General features: G+C 37.7%; 1 protein-coding gene and 1 long non-coding RNA gene across 2 annotated transcripts; one reads left to right on the forward strand and one right to left on the reverse strand.

Moving 5' to 3' along the window:
* Positions 1 to 310: 310 nt before the first annotated feature.
* Positions 311 to 17,035, forward strand: csf3r (colony stimulating factor 3 receptor). The gene is made up of 18 exons (XM_026185435.1): positions 311 to 1,807; positions 3,432 to 3,617; positions 10,619 to 10,724; positions 11,897 to 11,971; positions 12,144 to 12,440; positions 12,524 to 12,656; positions 12,823 to 12,989; positions 13,142 to 13,302; positions 13,469 to 13,613; positions 13,881 to 13,963; positions 14,088 to 14,280; positions 14,360 to 14,548; positions 14,726 to 14,827; positions 15,101 to 15,247; positions 15,330 to 15,461; positions 15,548 to 15,644; positions 15,737 to 15,815; positions 16,302 to 17,035. The coding sequence occupies exons 4-18, from the start codon at positions 11,908 to 11,910 to the stop codon at positions 16,776 to 16,778; spliced, it is 2,466 nt and encodes an 821-aa protein (XP_026041220.1). The 5' UTR covers positions 311 to 1,807; positions 3,432 to 3,617; positions 10,619 to 10,724; positions 11,897 to 11,907; the 3' UTR covers positions 16,779 to 17,035.
* Positions 7,260 to 10,059, reverse strand: LOC113032493 (uncharacterized). Its single transcript, XR_003273884.1, has 5 exons — positions 9,808 to 10,059; positions 9,355 to 9,412; positions 9,067 to 9,232; positions 8,734 to 8,829; positions 7,260 to 8,285 (listed from the first exon to the last, which is right to left on the reverse strand). It is a non-coding gene; the product is annotated as an uncharacterized LOC113032493 (long non-coding RNA).
* Positions 17,036 to 17,732: the final 697 nt, after the last annotated feature.

Consider the following 17,732-nt stretch of genomic DNA (forward strand, 5'->3'; position numbering starts at 1 on the left):
TGTTTCAATGTACAGTAAAAAAAATGCAATATTTGATTTTACTTTTATTTTTGTTTTCTTGCATGTACTTCTCATTTGAAATCCCCTTGCAACACTTTCTGGGGTTCCAGACCTGTGCTTAGACCAAGCCTTTTCAAAACCCTCAGTTTCTTCTTTCAGAGGTTCACTTCCCATTCAACTTTAATTTGGGCCATGTTGCCTCACTTTATTGTAAGTCAGTTATTGATCAAATGCAGAATTCATTATTGAGTACGTGAGCGTGAGCTTCCAAGTCAGCAAAGCAGTCCATCATGATGTTGTATGTCCACTGGCAAATGGTAGTTTTGGTTTGCCATCAGTAAATAGGTTGTTAAGTTTAATGAAACAAAACTAATAATTTTGCCAACGAAAATCAAATCAGTGCAATCAGTATTTTACATAACTGGTAGTAAAGAATGCTGAATTCGACTTATCAGGCTGAGTGCAGCAGTGGAATATCACTCTTGTAACAGAGGGCAATATTCAGCATTTCAGTATACACGCTTAGCACAATTACAGCAGTTGTGACTGCAGTTCACTATAGTATTTCACTGTATAGAAGCAGACAGATATGAGATGACGTTTACAGCAGTGTCTAATTTGGGTTAGTCGAATTTTTAATGCGAATGAGAATCTAAGGAGGAGACGGCATTCTGTTAAGCATAGGACAAAAACCGTAATCAAACCTAGCAAAGCTTCATCAGTTCAACTTGGCTTCGGGGCCCTCGGCTAATTTTACCGCTCACTGAAACATAGCGTGTAATACCCAGTGGATGGCAAACGCTTCGTTCATTATTGCTGATTAGGGGGAAAAAAAGATCAAGCAAAATATGTCAACTCATGATAACCAGTTAATGTGTTTTTAATTAATGCTTGCTTTTCTTTTCTCCAGGTTGATTCCTACCCTAAAACCTACCAGTGCGTGTATTTAATTCCTCCTCCAGCAGCTTCTTGATTAACAGTTAGCTTCCATTATGCTTTTGAGGGCACGAGAGTGACCGTGCAGGGATGCGGCTGTTAGATTAAAAGTGGAGTGGGTGAGCTTGCTGGGTCTCCTTGCATGCAGTGAAATGAGACCTAAGCCACAGATTCATTTTAGAATTTAATAAGCTAATAATCGTGATATGGCAACTAGTTTCAAGTGTCCTTGAGGGGGGGTTCAAGGCACAGTTTACAATCCCATTTAAGAGCTTGTTCTATTACCATGCTGACAAAGTCTTAGACAGGCTCAGAGAGGGAGATGAGTGCATTTTGAAGCTACTTCAAAGGTCACACAAAACACAGAGGGGTCAGCCTGAGCCAGAATGATCACATTCTTCTTGCGAGAAGACTCCCTGGAGTCCGACTGAAGGACAGTTGACAGCTGCTGTATTAGCATCTTCTGGGAAAGTACTGAAAATTCAATTCAGCTGACATTTAACAGCTATAAGTTGAGCTATAATGATTTTTCTAATTACTCCATTAAGAAAAACTGCATATTATTGTGACAAATTAAACAGCCAAAGCCACCTGTAAAAACTTTTTGCTGAGCTTTTAAAAATGTGAATTTGAGCAATGTGAACTCCCCATTCTTCCTTCCCATAACTGGGCCCCATCAGTCACATGTTTCTTCTTGGAAAATAGCAGTTTCACAAATGCAAAACAAGGATGTTGCTGCCTGTGCTGCTTCTTGGCACACACACACACACGTCCTCAAATCCGAGCTACTTTGAGCCACGCTGTTTCATCTGGTGCTATCAGGGCTGATAAGAGCCTCTTGTCTTTCTGGGTCTGCTGCAGCTGCTGTGTGGTGAGTGGCAAGCCTCTCTGATGGCTCTCCTTTATCTTCACATCAAGCAATTTGCTGCTTCTTTCATTTTGATACTTGTGCCAGATTGAAAAGGAAAACTTTGCTAAACTTGTTTCTGAATGAGGTTAAAGCTAGGTAGTTGCATCCTCATCTACATGTAAGTTATGGACCACTCAACTTATTTAAAAAAATCATCTTTAATCCATGTTTATTCTGATTTTCTGGTCCCTCTGTATTGTAGATGTGACATTTATCATCCTTTGTAGTTTAATACCTAATACACACACACTACACACTCTTAATACATTTAGGATTAAATAAGCAATACTAAGATAAGATGGTGCTTTATAGTACTTGAAGCGTATCGTTTGAAACATTTAAAATAAGTTGTTAGATCGTCGCACAAAGGTGTTTTTACCTAAACCTTTGTTAAATTTAGTACAATACCGCAATGTCGCCCAAGTCATCATTGTCTTAAGAGCTTGAAAAAGGCGACTGGACTTCTTTATGTTTTTTTGAAGTTGTTTCACCTCTCACAACTGAAGAAATGTCTTTGATTAAAGGTGAAATGTCTTTAAAAACCTTAAAGAAATCCAGCCGCCTTCTTTTTCAAGCTCTAAAGACTACAGTATGGCAATGTTTTTAACATGTTTTATGACTGCAGTTTTCTTCTAATCACGGGGGCAACAGTATTTTAGTGTATGGAAAACATCTTCTGACAGTTTAAAAATCGGAAGTTAAAAAGATTGATTCAATCGGTCTGGGATTTTAGATACTGCCCATATAAAAGGTCAGAATGTCTTAACAGCCATGATAAGAAAAAACAAATCATTCTTTAACTCCTTTTAAATCTCTTTTCAAAACACACTGTATAGTGTGAGAAATAAAACCAAAAAGGGGAAATAGCGGTGAGTCTGTCATTACACTTTGCAATGTGTGAGGGATATTGCCAAATCCTTTAAGTGGGCGTTCTGTAACCCTCAACAGCAACAGGAAAGGAAATCTACTGAAGTTGTAGAAAAATATTTCTTTTAACATGGAGACATGACTCACCGAGACACAAAAATAAATTCTACATAATGTATTCTCATCTATATGTTCTGAACATAATTGGCTGAAACGCAAAGAATAGCCAGACTTCATTTATTCTGCCTTTATTTTAAGTATGTCATATTGTGTTGTTGACAAAATACACTCCGAGTCTAATACCCTTTTCTGCTCTCCACCTCGTCTCTCTCGCTCACTCTCTCTGTCTTTCCTTCAATTGCCTTTTGTCAGAGCCACAGGCAATTACCTATTAGTAGTAAGCAGAAATTCTAAAAAGGAAAGCGGAGGGAAATGGGGGCCTTTTTGCACAGTGCTGATAAGAAACGGAGAGAAAATTCCATTTCTCTCTCATTGCAAAACGCAGTCTTCACCAAATAGTTATTTTTGGACTGAGGGCAGCGATCTAACAGTTTGAGTGATAGTTACAAATTATACAAATTTTAGGTTATATTTCCTCATCTTATGGAGGTGTTACAATGACACTATGAACATAACATTTCTGCTCAACGGTTGAATGTTATTCTACACCAGAAATGCTTTGGATAGTCAAAATCTAATATGTCATTTGTGTCTTTAGCCTACAGAACAAATTGAACTGGACTCTGAGCAGTCGCCTGGTGTTGTGCGCATGCTACATGTTAAGCTGAGGAACAGTGAGTTTCTCAGCTTATTCTCAGAAACAGGCAGGTTGAGTGTTACAAGACCACAGGAAGTTTCTCAATGCTGTACCACTTACTGGTTCTGGGTAGATGTCTGTATGTTGGTGAGTCATGCACGCACACACATTCAGTACTGTGCAAATGTCTTATTTCTTTCCCCATCACATATTTCTTTTATATTTTTCTAGGAAAATGGCTGCAGTGATTTATCAAAACATGCATGTATAAATTGAAAAACAGTATACGGGGCAAAACCAGATCTGACAAGTGCAGTCAAAGAGCGCAACTCCCATGAAGGTCAAAGGCTATATGAAAACTTTTTATTAGATGCTAACGGCACCCTGTTTTCATATCAACACTGATGTTTGACTTTTGACCTTTGACCTTTTAGCATTACATACTAAAATGGTGTATTTTATTATCTTTACCTGTATGCTCGGAGTAGATCTGGCTGAAATCTTTTACTACTATAAACTGTAAAAACTTTAGATTTTAAGAGATATTCATCCATGTGTGATTTTTGCGAAACTACATGGCATCATCGTGATGCCGTAGGGTGTTGGATTAAAAAAATAAATAAGTAAAAAGACTATTGTGCAGCTCTCTCCGTGCTATGATGTGTTATACTCAATACGGTGTCTTGACATTTGTTTTCAAGGTCAGCTTTGACCTCAGGGGCTAACAGTAGAGGTCAAGGTCAAATGCTTAGCCAATCTAGTTACTCATGTCCCCCAAGGCCTAGTTTATTGTTGAAGTTTAAAGACAACCTGTAAAATATTGTGGGTAATTTAAAGTTTTTTTCTGATTTTCATATTTGTTGTGACCTTGACCTTAACCTAACCTTAACCCAATTTTCACCCAAATTAAAGCTGGAACAGCTCGTGGTGTTATTGATCTCTACCATCACACAAAAAATGGAATATGAGAGCTTTCTGTTGTTAATTCAGTTTAGTTTGACTTAGTTATTTATTAGTTTCATTGTTAGTTTCTTTTTAGTTGTTATTGTATGGAGGGGTGTTACAATAAAAGCTGTGTACACAGTTTCAGTAAACACACCAATGAAAGCCTCAACAGGCAAGTTGTAATAAATTTTTTACCAAAATAACGAATATTGCATGAATTATTTCCTCTGTATTTTTTGTTTTTTAGTCTTTAGTCATTTGAGTTATTTTCCTTTTTTTAAAGTCTACTTTTCATTTTTATTTCAGTTAACAAAAATAGGCTTGATGACCATTTTTCTTTTTAAAACAGCCTGAACTCATGTAGGCATGCTTTCTTGTAATTTAAGTGGTCTTCAGGAATGGGTCTCCAGGCATTTTGAGGGAAATTCAAAACTCTTCTTCAAACCTTGTCTGCCTGTTGTTTCATCCTCTGCAAGGATGATCCAACACTGCTTCAGGAATATTGAGGTTCTGGTTCTGGGGAGGTCAGTCCATGACTGATAGTATTCCACTGTGTCTTTTTTCTATACAGGCGTGCTTTTACTGCATTGGCAGTGTGTCTGTCATCACTGTCAAGCTAAAAAATGAAAACACTGCCACTCAGATGTTTTCCAGATGGTATTACATGGTGGAACAAACTTTGACAGTACTATTCTGTGTTCATAGTTCCATCCGTTTTGACAAGATTCACAACCTCTCTGGTGGAAAACAGCCCCAAACCGTGACAGAACCTCCAGTGTGTTTTACAGATGACTGTAGATGACTGATGTACCTCTCTCCTGAACACCTCTGTACATACTGACAACAATTTGAACCAAAAATTTCACGTTTGAATGCCACACTATTTTCAGTCATTTTCAGTTTGTGTCAGCTTTTTCTACCCATCCCTTTCTTAAGAGTGGCTGTCAAGAAGCCATTCTTTGCTTTGAGATCAATTCTGATGTGGCTTAAACAACAAGAGATGAATCCACAGAACTAAAAATTGATTAAAAAGCAGCCAATGTCCAGAGAATAAACCGGAAAACTGCTGTTCTAGACCACTTTAAAAAATTATAAGAAAGTATGGCTTCAGTGAAGCAAAACCAAAAGAAATGAGAGGTGATTCAAGGTTTTTGCACAGTACTTCACATCAGTGTGAAATGTAGTTCTGATGAAGACATTAATAAGGGAATCAACAATAAATAATCTGGCATAATTTTAGATAATTCCCAAGAGGTTTCCTTACTATTGAGTTGCTTGCAGTGTTTAATGAATTTAAAACTCTACTCTCACATTTTTATGATTCTGCTCCCTCGTAATGCTGTTTATCAGTTGCAAACTTTCATTGCCACCTGGTATTTTATTTTATAATATAAAGTGACACCTGTCCAAAATTGAAATGTCCAGAAATATATGTTTAAATTTTAGCAAACATTTTTAACAATGCACTGAACACAATTCTAGTAACAAAATCCCTATTCTCATGTGAAATATTATTTTGAATGTTTTTATTGTACATACACTGGTTTTAATGCATTAAAATATGCAAAACACATGATTGTGTGAATAATTTGCACACTGTAAACCCGAATAAGTTACCAGAACTCAAAAAAATTGAGGCAATCGATTGCCTCAATTTTTTTGAGTTGATCAACTCAAAAGTCAAATTTTTCCAGAACATAAAAGTTTGGATTACATGGTACTTGTATCTTTTGAGAACGGTCAACTCAAATATTTGCAGTTAATATGACTTAAAGTTTCAAGTTTACAAATTCAAAGAAATAAGTTCACAGAACTTATAAAAAATAAGTACACAACCACAACATTTTTATGTTAACAAAACTCAAATGTTTATTAGTTTGTGTTGTCATTATTTTAAGTACCGTAAATGTCGGGCTATAAGCCGCTTCTTTTTGCACAAGCTTTGAACCCTGCGGCTTTTAGTCAGGTGCGGCTTTTCTATGGATTTTCCATGATTTTTGTCATATCGTAAGACGATTTGTTTTGTGTGTTCCGCTGTTGTACGGCACTACGTTGCCTGGCGGAAGGATCGGGGTTCAAGAGTGGTATGTTAGTCACATGTCCGTCCGCCAGGCAACGTAGTGCCGTACGAAGTAGCGCGAAAAACAAACTTCAAAGTAGCGCTACGCGTTCAGCGGGAGTCGTGGATGATGAGCGGCGATAAACTTGCAAGTTATGCCCAAAAAGCAAGTTATGCCCAACTCCACCGGTGGATTCTGACAGCGTGGAAAAGTGTGAAAACATCCACGATCACCAACGGATTTTGAAGGGCTGGACTGCTGCATGATGGAGAGGAGGACACCGCCACGGCCCTTCTGAGGGTGTTCGACTCTGACACTGACAATGAGGATTTCTTTGGTTTTGAAAGTGACAACGAAGGAGAGAAGAAGAGTGGATGACGAAGCCATCCTGAGCCTGTTTGTATCCGACACTGGAGAAGAGGACTTTGGTGGTTTTAGTGCGTAGGAAGAAGAGAAAGATGGTGAATGACTGACTTTTCTTCTTGTTAAAGCTGTGTCACTGCACCTGAGCCTAAAAGGTAGGCCGAATCTATTGTTCTGGTGTGCTGTAGGTTATTGTTATGTACTACATGTGCAAATATGTACCCATAACTTGTTTTTCAAAATATTAATAAAAGTGATGTCTCCAAACAGCCATCTCTTTCCTGACAATTCCCTTTGTGCATATTCTCTTACATATGATAAGTCAACATTGAAACACCTGCGGCTTTTGGTCAGGTGCGGCTAATGTATGTACAAAACAGGATTTTCCCCTGATTTTAGCTTGTGCGGCTAATATTTAGGTGCGCTTTGTAGTCCGGGAAATACGGTACACGTTAGTCAAATATGTTGACTACTTGATACTTAAAAACATGTGACCCAAAACTTAAAATTTTTGAGGCAATTGATTGCCTCAATTACACTGAGTATCGGTAACTTAATATGCAAAAGTCATAAACATCTGCCATTGAACAGTATCTTGCCTGCTCCCTTTTAGCACTATGTTGAAATTAAATACATTAAAAAATATATATTTAAATTAATTAAAAATAATTAACAAAAACATTTATAAATTAAAATAAGTAGACCAAAAATTGTTTAGTCAGGAAAACTGTCAGAGTAATGAAAAATAATGCCAAATAATAATTAATAATATCAAAATGTGCTTTTGGCTCTCTGGCTAATATCTGAATAAGACAACAAGGCAGCAATTTGAGTGAATTACAATGCTATTTGTTTTACATTAACTAGTATCAAACAGTGAAATTTAGGTCATCTTGCGCAGCCCACAATGTTTTGGAAATAGTATTACGAAAAACATTAAAACATACAAAACATTAGTGTTGCTTTGCATTATGTTAATGAGAACAAAGGCACATTGTATAGTTTGGACCTATTGGCTGAACACCTGTAGAGTAATGCATTAATGTTTTGAGGCATTATTTAGATGAAAGGAGAGAACTTTGAACTAGCCTTTTATAATGCTTCACCCTGCATCCTTCTTTCAGATGAGTTCCTACATAACCAAGTCATTCTTGAGGGTCTGTAACCTGGGTGACAGTTTACCACTTTCTAGACCAAATAAAATCTTTTGAGTAAATTCTAAAGTGTTGGTCAGGCCTTTGGGGTAGCTGAGGTGAAGTGCATAGATCAGTCCAAACATTACCAGGAAGGCTTCACCAAATCTGGGGAGACTGAACACGGCATCACTTACAATGACGACAGAGATTTTCACAGGTTGGTAGTGAACTGGACTTGTTGTGTCATGGTCACTGATGACAGTGAAGAGGGCCACTTCAACACCATCAAGCTCCAACTCATCAGATTCGTCCTGAATTAATGAAAAAGAGATACTAATCACAATCTAACCCAAGAAATACAACAGACGACATATAATTTCTCATTTTACCAACTCCCACTGAGATCCAATACCTCTTTTACAAGGGAGATCTGAGTCTCACTGTAAGAGGTGAAAAACAGAAGATCCATGTTCTGCACACATAAATCAGCTAATTCACCAGAGAATCAAGTGGTGTGAGATAGACTGAAACTAAGCTAAAGGAAATACACAGGAAAATGTTTTACTAAACATCTTATCACTTTCAACAAAACACCAATTCAGTTCATTCATAGTGAGGAGACAGAAAAGACCATACATGGAAACCTTATGGGTAGACTAAACAAAGATAAGTCCAAACAGTGCATCAAAATACATGTTTGTACTTTGATGCACTGTTTATATACACAGTAGTATCTGTTAGATACTTAAGGACACTCACAGTGCAGGTTCTGAAAAATCCAGAGACATCCTCACGCAGATAGACAGGAAGGGCGTGGAGAACGGTAGTGCGCTTGGTGTGGATATCATGGATTTCCTATTTCCAGATAAAAACAGAATTGTATATACTGGTGAGTTTACTGAACAACAACAAAAACAACAGTCAAATCAGAACATATGTCCACAAATAACCTGTTCACATCTTTAATACAGTCAGACAAACAGCAAACACAAAGTGGAGTAATAGCAAAATTCAAAAAGCTCATTTAAATCATTGAACCTGTCCAATGTTCCACTGGTTCAACCTATGAAATGTGTAACAATCTATTATTACCTGTTCATTGTGAATTCTTAGAATTTCAGCCAGGGCATCTGCTGTCTTCCCAGTTTTTGATGCCCTGGCTGAATAAGGTCATCAGTCGAGGAAGATGGCGGTCAAGTTCAGCGTAGAATGTATTGGGCAGGTTCTGATTTGTAATCCGCTGAAACTCTGCATACAACTACAGCAGAAGAACAATACAGTTCAATTTGAAGAATCTCGCACATCTTTATAAAGCAGCAAAAAGCTGCCACATGAGTAAGAATTACAATTTTCATTTTAAAGAGAGCTGATCCATATTACCTCAGACTCCATTTTTAGAGCAGGCCAGAGGTCCAAGAGCTCCTTCACAACCCTAACCCTGAACATATAGTTTAAAATATAGCGTTTCTAACAAGAAAACTGCTTGAAAGCACTCTCACTGCAGACAGGCATCTCCGTTGTGTAACTGCAGGGACAACGGGCTTGTTTGGACCCAACTATTCTGAGTCATGAGAGGGGGTTTAAAAATTTAGAGAGATTAAAATACTTTGTTTTATACTAGGCGACCAGGCGCCACCTCTAGAACAAGTAGTATCTAACTTTTTAAACAGCCTGCGACCCTCATTACAACAACTTAATGCTAGCTCTGCAAGCGCAAGCAAGCAACATAAAAAACACGGACCGACATTTCTGCTATTCTTTTCGACACGCACCCAAAATACAACTAAATATTCGTATTTTAACAATAAACTAATATCAACATTGAAAACTTACTGTAAGTCCAGTGATGCTAGTTGCTGCCGTTAGGTCTAACTTTCTCCAGTCGTCCGTGTTGCCTCTTTGGTGCTGTTCCCGCCCATATACCTTCACTTCTTCTGTGTTTCGTATTAATGCTCATTAGCGCCGCCTTCCGCTTCGGAGGGTGAATCAGAGATTAACTCGGAATAAAAATTGATTCCTGCAGCTGCTCAACACTTACGGAAAAAATTAAAAATATATATGTAGGACACATTGATAAAACAATGAATATTAAAATAAATACATTTTGTCTTCCACTTATGCATTTAAGACAATTTGATTTTACTTATTTGGTGAAACACTTTGAGATTTTATTGTATTTTAGCATGTGCTACATAAATTAAGTTTATTATTAAATCCTACTTGAAACAACAAAAATAACAGGACTTTACCATTCTTATATGTCCTAACTTAACTGTGTTACGTTGTGCTTAAGTTATGATTTTAAGTGATGCTTACTTAATATAGAAATAGTTCAATTCAATCAAATATTATTAGTTTCATTTACTCAAAAAGAAGAACATGTTATACGAACTTGACATATTTAAGTTAACAGAACTTTTTAAAAACTTTGAGTATACACTACTTAATCTGTTTAATTACTTTGAACATTCGGGTTTACAGTGCACAAAGTTTAGAACTACATGTCTATATGTTGGTGTTCATTATACAATTAAATGTTCTTTTAATACCACTAAAAAACTCGATTCCATTGTTTTCTGTTACTTTAGTAATCAGTTAGTATTTGCTTTAGTACTCTAAACTATTTGTCTTTTCTTCCACACAGTACCTTACAGTTGCAGAGATACTGATATAGGCTGTGATGGCATGTCTGGGTGGTGCTTTGTAAACCAGAACAAAGATTTCTGTGAATTTTAAACTTCTGTGTAATGGTGAGTTCCCTAACTGATTCTCGAACTAAAGAGCAAGGTTGACTTTATATAAAAAGTGCAGTATGTTTGAGAAATGCTGCCAGAACTTTACCAACTAGTTCTCATTTTGCTATAGTCACACTACGGACCGTGACATAGGAAAATTATTTGTCTCCACAACTGCTTGCCATCAATCTCAGACAGAAAAAAAAGAATCATTGTAATGGCTGGATAACAACTGATTTTTTTGTTTTCTTGGTCATAGGAGTGTTGCTGTCATACTTTGACTCTAGCCATTTTGTTTACGTCAGACCAGTCAGCAACCACCTAGCAAACACAAGTCGTGTGAGAAAAATATGACTGGTTTTGACTGGTGGTTGGAAGATGCTGCCAGTTCTTGTGAAACTGATTGCTAAAACCTTACGAACGCAGGTCTAGCGATTGGTCAATGACTCCTCGGTAACCACTGGCCACTAAAAAACAAAGTGTCTTTGAACTGCTGGAGTTTGTTGGGGGTTGCACCTGGTGACAGCCAGCAACTATTCACCAACTTGCTGGGGAATGCGTATTTTTCCCTGGTGACCAGAGGTTGCCAGCAGGTTATCAACAGTCTCTAGGCCTATGTGAAAAAAGTCCAGTTACACTGTAACAGGTGATACATTTTAATATATTTTATATTTTTTATTAAATATTTCTCTCAAAATTTAGAAAGAGTTTCATCTGTTTTATTTAACAGTGTAACAATGGAAACTTGATAGCACCTGTGGATGTCTCTATCTGTTTTGTTTTTCAGCCAGCAGAGCTTTAAATGTCACTTCCCCGGTGAACCCAAGATGCCACGAGTGTTGGCTTTTATTTATGTGCTTAGATTTTTATTTAATTTTTATTTATTTATTTGAGTTTGTCAAGTGTCAGTGCTCAGTTTTTTTCTGTGCTCCACAAACGCAGACAGCACAGCAAATCTTTTTTTTTTTTTTTTTTGCTAGAGATCAGGGAGGCAGGAGATGCACAGTGTGTATACTGAAATATTATGCGTTATGGAAATCACTTCCAGACCCTTGAAACACCATTGTCACCACCACCACTGTCAATTCCTCCCTCCCACAATGCACCTTGTCACTCAAATATTGTTTTGACAGAGCATGAAAGTTGGTAATTTACCAATAATGCATTTCATTTTGGCTGCCTAACAGGTTTTATCATCATGATATCCAAATGGATGTCAGTGATTGTCATGCTGGTGACATTTGTGAACGGAGCAAGAAATGGTGAGTGTAGGTGTCGGAGGAAGATGGAAATACCAATTACAATGACAATTCTTACTATCATTTTGTGTCCTTTGCCTTGGAGATTTTACCAAGTAAAAGACTAAACATTTAGAAAAAACATCTGAACAATCTTCACATTACATCTTTGTTTTTGTTTTTTTGTAATTTTTAGAGGATGGCATACAGCCCTGTGCAAAGGTCCACACATCCAGCTCAGTGGTACCTTTGGGATCCCCTGTGACAGCCACATGTGTCATCAGAGAGGACTGCCCTTTGGTCACTGGACAAGCTGTTCATATAGAGTGGCGCCTTGATGATAGGCTTATTCCCAGCAGTCCAGAAGCCAGTGAGAGCAGCAGGCTTTCCAGAGCTGTTATATCAAGCTTCAATCACACCCGAGCAATCCTCACCTGCTGTATCCAAGCCTCTCCTCCTCAAGTAGTCGCAGGCGTGGAGATCCGAGCTGGATGTGAGAAGCATTTGCGATTCTTTTGTACATGGATCAAATTAAATTCCATTTAAAAATGACTTTGTTTTTCTTTTTACCTTTAGATCCACCAGAAGCACCGCAAAACCTCACCTGTCAGACAAACCTCACCAACCCCATCACAATCACCTGTAGCTGGGACCCTGGGCAGAGGGAAACCCACCTGCCCACACAGTATTCCCTCCATACTGAAATGTGGTAAAAATATGTAACAAATGGAATACAAATGCAAATATACAAAATATAGATTACAGTGAAAGACTGGTCAAGCAGTAAATATCATACTGGTATCAGACGTGTTATCTAGGCTTTGTCTTCAAGGCTGAACGACTATATTTCTTAAAATGTAATTTCATCATTTCAGGGCTGAAAATGAAAACTATTCTTATAAACTGCCACAAGGAGTCCATCACTATACCATCCCTCGTTTTGAATTTGTGCTGTTTTATGACATGAAGATATATGTGAAAGCTGTGAATGAACTTGGAGAGACAACCTCAGCACCACTTGTTTTAGAACCTGTTAGTTCGGGTAAGGAAAATATTTTGGGGTTTTCTTTTTTTTTAGCATTCTTCAAGCTCTGTTTGTATTATAAGTACTATATTTCATAGACAATACTAAATTGTACTTAAAATCGGTGGGAAAAAAAATTATGCATGCTTTTGTTTTTGTCACTATTTCAGCTAAGTTTGACCCACCCAGTATTCAAGTGATTTCTAAAAGGTATGGCTGCCTGAGGCTGAACTGGAATTTGTCCCCAGACCAGGCCTGGCTCCAGTCTTGCGGGTTATTAAACCTGGAATACCGATTTAAGTCTGTTGACAGCACACAGTGGAATGACCCAGTGAGTGCAAATCAACCCTTTGTTGATATCAACTGAAAATGTATCTTCCCAAACATTTGATCCAGTGGCTATAGACATCCAAATGCTGATATTCCTTCCCTGAAGTTCACATTGGATATGCAAGAACTTATGTTTGTACATTCTGTGTCCCTGAAAAATATGCCAGGTCTTGGTTCAAAATGCTAAAACTCCTGTGGACATGTGTCACCTGCTGCATTGGACTCGGTATTTTGCACAGATCAGAGTCAGATACCAGCAGAGCCCCTGGAGTGAATGGAGCAGCAGCCAGTCTGGTGTCACCTTGGAGAGTGGTAAGATCAATTCAGACTGACACCATCAGTCAGTCAACCATTTCCCAATCTATTGCCTTTTCTTCCATTTCCTGGTCTTTTCAATATATGCTAATGTCATCTTCTGCATCTGCCATTACTTTTTTCTATAGCGCAGGTTGTATTGAGCTTTGTTGCATTGAATCCATAAACCTGTCTTGGATGAAAAAGTTTTTATTTTCAAAGAGTAAAAGGAGATGTGCAGGCTTTTGACATGCAACATGCTGACAGGTGACTCTTTCTTTTTAGCTCCCACTGGACGCCTAGATTCGTGGATGGAGATATCTGAGGATCCCCTGCTAAAACAACTCAACATAAGCTTGTTTTGGAAGGTACACACATCACACACGTTGCTTGACACCTGTCACAAATTGATGCATTTTGTCTTCTAGCTCTGGTGGAGCATGAGAGGTCGTCTTTTAAAATATCTCCTCACATTTTTTCCTTCTGCTTCAGCCATCAAAAAGATTTCGTGCCAATGGCCAAAATGTGTCATATATCGTCTTGGTGCAAAAGAGAGTGGTGTGCTCTACAAGGGAGAACTACTGTACTTTCAGTCTTTCTAGGAGCGTTAAGAAAGTGTATGTAAAGGCTGTAAATGCAGCAGGGAAATCTTCTCCCACTGTAGTACAGATTTACAAACATAAAGGTAACTCACTCACAAAACAAATGAATGCATCATATCATGTGACATGTAGAATATGATATGCATCTTTTTCTGTCTGTAGCTCATCCTGTAGTATTAGATGCCACAGCAGTCCCATATGGAAACAATTCATTTCTTGTTCAGTGGAGAAGCATGGATTCCTCAGGACTCAGCGATTATGTGGTGAAATGGAGACCTTTGTTAAAATCAGGCCTCTCCCACATCCAGTTTGACATTGCTGGCCAAAACCAGTCCAGCATTGTTATAACAGGTATGTTTTACAATATTTGTCTTCCGCTTTCCTAATCGGATGATTATCCTCTACAACAAGAATTCGAACAATCACTCTTGTGTAAGATCTTCCTTTTCCTGTGCTTAACCTGCCTCTACACACTGTTAGACTCCTGTGGGCAATGATCCACCCTAACCTCTTCTCACTCATCAACAGGCAGCTTTGAGCCCTACAAGCCCTATGGGATCTCTGTATATCCAAGGTTTACGGATGGGATAGGCCCTCCTAAGACATTTAATGCCTACTTGAGAGAGAAGGGTAAGTCACCCAAGACACAAAGAGTCTCACACAAGCCAGCAGAGGTGTGAGCCAGACTCCCTCAACTTTGAAGTAGTCAGAAGAGCGTTGACTTACAGAATATATATTTTGTAATCTTTCACAGAACAGCTGATACATGATGAAATAATGCCCTCTTGTGGAAAGAAATGAATAACCTATTGGAGTAAAGACCTGGGCTGTCTAATATAATGTCTAATGGTTAAAAACTCTTTCTAGTTCTACTAATCACTTGTGATGTTGTTCTTTTTAAAGCCCCATCCATGGTTCCAAAATTACATATTCAAAAGACCTGGAATTCAGATATTAAGATTACCTGGGATGAAATACCATTAGACCAACGAAATGGAAAGATCCAAGACTACACAGTCTTCTACTGGAATCAGAAGGGACCCGTTAACGGTAGGTTAAATACCTTATCTCTGCTATGTTGTATAGGGTATTTTAAGTACTTGATCCCCTCTAATGTTTAACTGTTCTTCAGTTGTGAACGTAGATACAGAAAAAAGAAGTGTGATCCTTAAAGACCCCAGTGTGCATGGAGCTGTCTTGATGGTTAGCACATTTGGTGGGAGCTTGAATGGGTCAGCAGTTCATTTTGAATTTCAGCCCTTTGGTTAGTACGATCATTTTTTCTTTGGAGAAAGTCAACACAAACAGAATATGATCAGACGTGACATTACGTGTCTTTTCTTTTCTCAGATGAGGTCGCTAGTGCGATGATTGTAATCGGATCAGTTTTTGGACTTTCATTGCTGATTATTTTCATAGTCCTGACTTGTTTCTCCAAACATGAAAGGTAAGCTCATGCTCATACTGTTTAAGCTGGGAAGCTGTAATGCTGTTTATTCTTAACACACTACCCTAATTCTTTTTTTCTTTAACTTCAAGGTTTAAGGGGATTTTTTGGCCAGTTGTTCCAGACCCAGCAAACAGCTTTGTCCTAAGACTGACATCAGAATCAACACAGGTGTGAAAGCGGACATCCGTTAGAGGACAACAGAAATGTTTTTATACATTTATACGTTCCTTATTACTAATGTTTTTGACTAAAGCTGCAAAAATCTGCAATATGTAGAATGAAGAGATTGAACCCTACAGGGAATGACTGTGAAATTCTGCAGGAACAGTTTAGCTTCTTCCTTCTCATTATTTGGTTTAATGCCCTGTTAATTTGTTGTTTTAGCTTACAATGCTTTTCAATGGAATTAAGACAAATTTAACAAATACCCGCTAAACACAGAGGTTCATTTAACAGAGAAAGAGGCTGTTTAAGGTCTCCATCAGGATCTGGTGAAAACTAACAGGAGACTTAATTTAAAGCATTCCAACTGATATTAATTTCTAATGTTAGATATTTAAAGCTTGTTTTGCTGCATGAGTGAAAAAAAGACATGACATGGTGTAAAGCCAAGAAATTGATACTATTGTTGTCTCACTTATTTTTCACTTGCAGTATACCCATCCTTCATGTGACAGCGAGGATCCGATATATTTGTCCCACCTCAGCTTTCCGGACATCCCCATGAAACTAAGCAAAGAGGAGGATGATCTTTGGATAAACAGTTCAGAAGAGACCAGTGACCTTGGAGAGTCTATTTGTGGTTCGCCCTTCATCACCGAATACTCTGGCTCAAACAGTGACTCTGTTCCTTATGCTACTGTGGTGTTCTCTGGTTTTTGTAACAGCCCACCACCCAAAGAGCCTCATGTCTACCTGCGTTCTGAATCTACACAGCCCCTCTTAGAGGCAGAGGAACCTTTCACGCCGAAGTGTTACCAGAATCTAGCACTAGGTGGAATGACAGAGGAGCAGCATTTTTTTGGGCCAAGCCATGATTGTGTACCTGAAGAAGTGGCAGACCCAGAGAGTCTTTGGGATGACTTTCCTTTTCTACGAGCATTAGCCATGAATGATACTGAAAATGACTAAAGCACCATTGGCAATTACAAGTAGAACTGCTTTGTTGGAGGCTTACATAGATCTAAGTATGTGCAATGAATTTAATGTGATAACGTACACAGCTGTAAATAACATGGCTACTAGCTAGAATTTTTTTAAGCTGATAGAAATCATGTTGATATTTACTGATTATCATTGCAAAGTTTTTGTATACTTTGTAAAACTTCTGCAGCAAATGAAGTTTCTTCTTGTTTTTTGTTTTTTACTTTAACCTCCTAGGACCTGATATCCACTTATGATGACATTATACTGCTACTGTTCTATCAAAATTTTAAACGAATATCCTCATGTGGCTCTTATTTTTCTTAAAAACAAAAATAAGGGGGAAAAAATTCTTTGTTTTTACATTCATCGGGCCCCAATATGCCCAAATATCAAAGACAAACTAAAAATGCATGCCGTGGAAGAGTTTGGGTCTTAGGAGGTTAAACTATATTGTTGAGATTATATTTTTGTGGATTACATGTGAATTCTCTGATTGAATGTTTTACACCTTAAAAGTGTTTTCAATAAAATTATAAGTACTTTTTTTAATATTTTAATGCTAAATATAGATATTATTTAAAATAGCACACTAATCTGAGATTAGCAGGACAAATTTGCTGGAAAACTCAGAAATGTCACATAAACTGATTTATAGATCCATTTATAAAAGCTGTATAAAGGATAATTAGTAACAGTAATCATCTGTAACAGACAACTTAACAGAGAACCAATTTTAAACCAGTACGTTCTTTCTAGCAGTAATTTGTTGCAAAACATATAATTTGTTTGACTTTAGTTTTGTTTAGTTAAATATATGAAAATTGTCAAAGAGAACAGTTTGGCAGGCATAAAATAATATTTTTGCACCAACATGATGATTCTCAAAGAATTACTGGATGAAAACTTGGCATATCAGTGTCAGCTTTAAAAGAAATCAGA

The sequence above is a fragment of the Astatotilapia calliptera genome, chromosome 11 (genome assembly GCF_900246225.1).
Source record: "Astatotilapia calliptera chromosome 11, fAstCal1.2, whole genome shotgun sequence".
Classification (NCBI taxonomy): Eukaryota; Metazoa; Chordata; class Actinopteri; order Cichliformes; family Cichlidae; genus Astatotilapia; species Astatotilapia calliptera.

Bases quoted from the DNA above. Each gene is read 5' to 3' on its own strand.
- csf3r (XM_026185435.1), top strand. From the start codon at position 11,908: ATGATATCCAAATGGATGTCAGTGATTGTCATGCTGGTGACATTTGTG. The intron at 14,549-14,725 runs GTATGTTTTACA...ACTCATCAACAG, and splicing joins GTCCAGCATTGTTATAACAG to GCAGCTTTGAGCCCTACAAG. The intron at 15,248-15,329 runs GTAGGTTAAATA...ACTGTTCTTCAG, and splicing joins TCAGAAGGGACCCGTTAACG to TTGTGAACGTAGATACAGAA.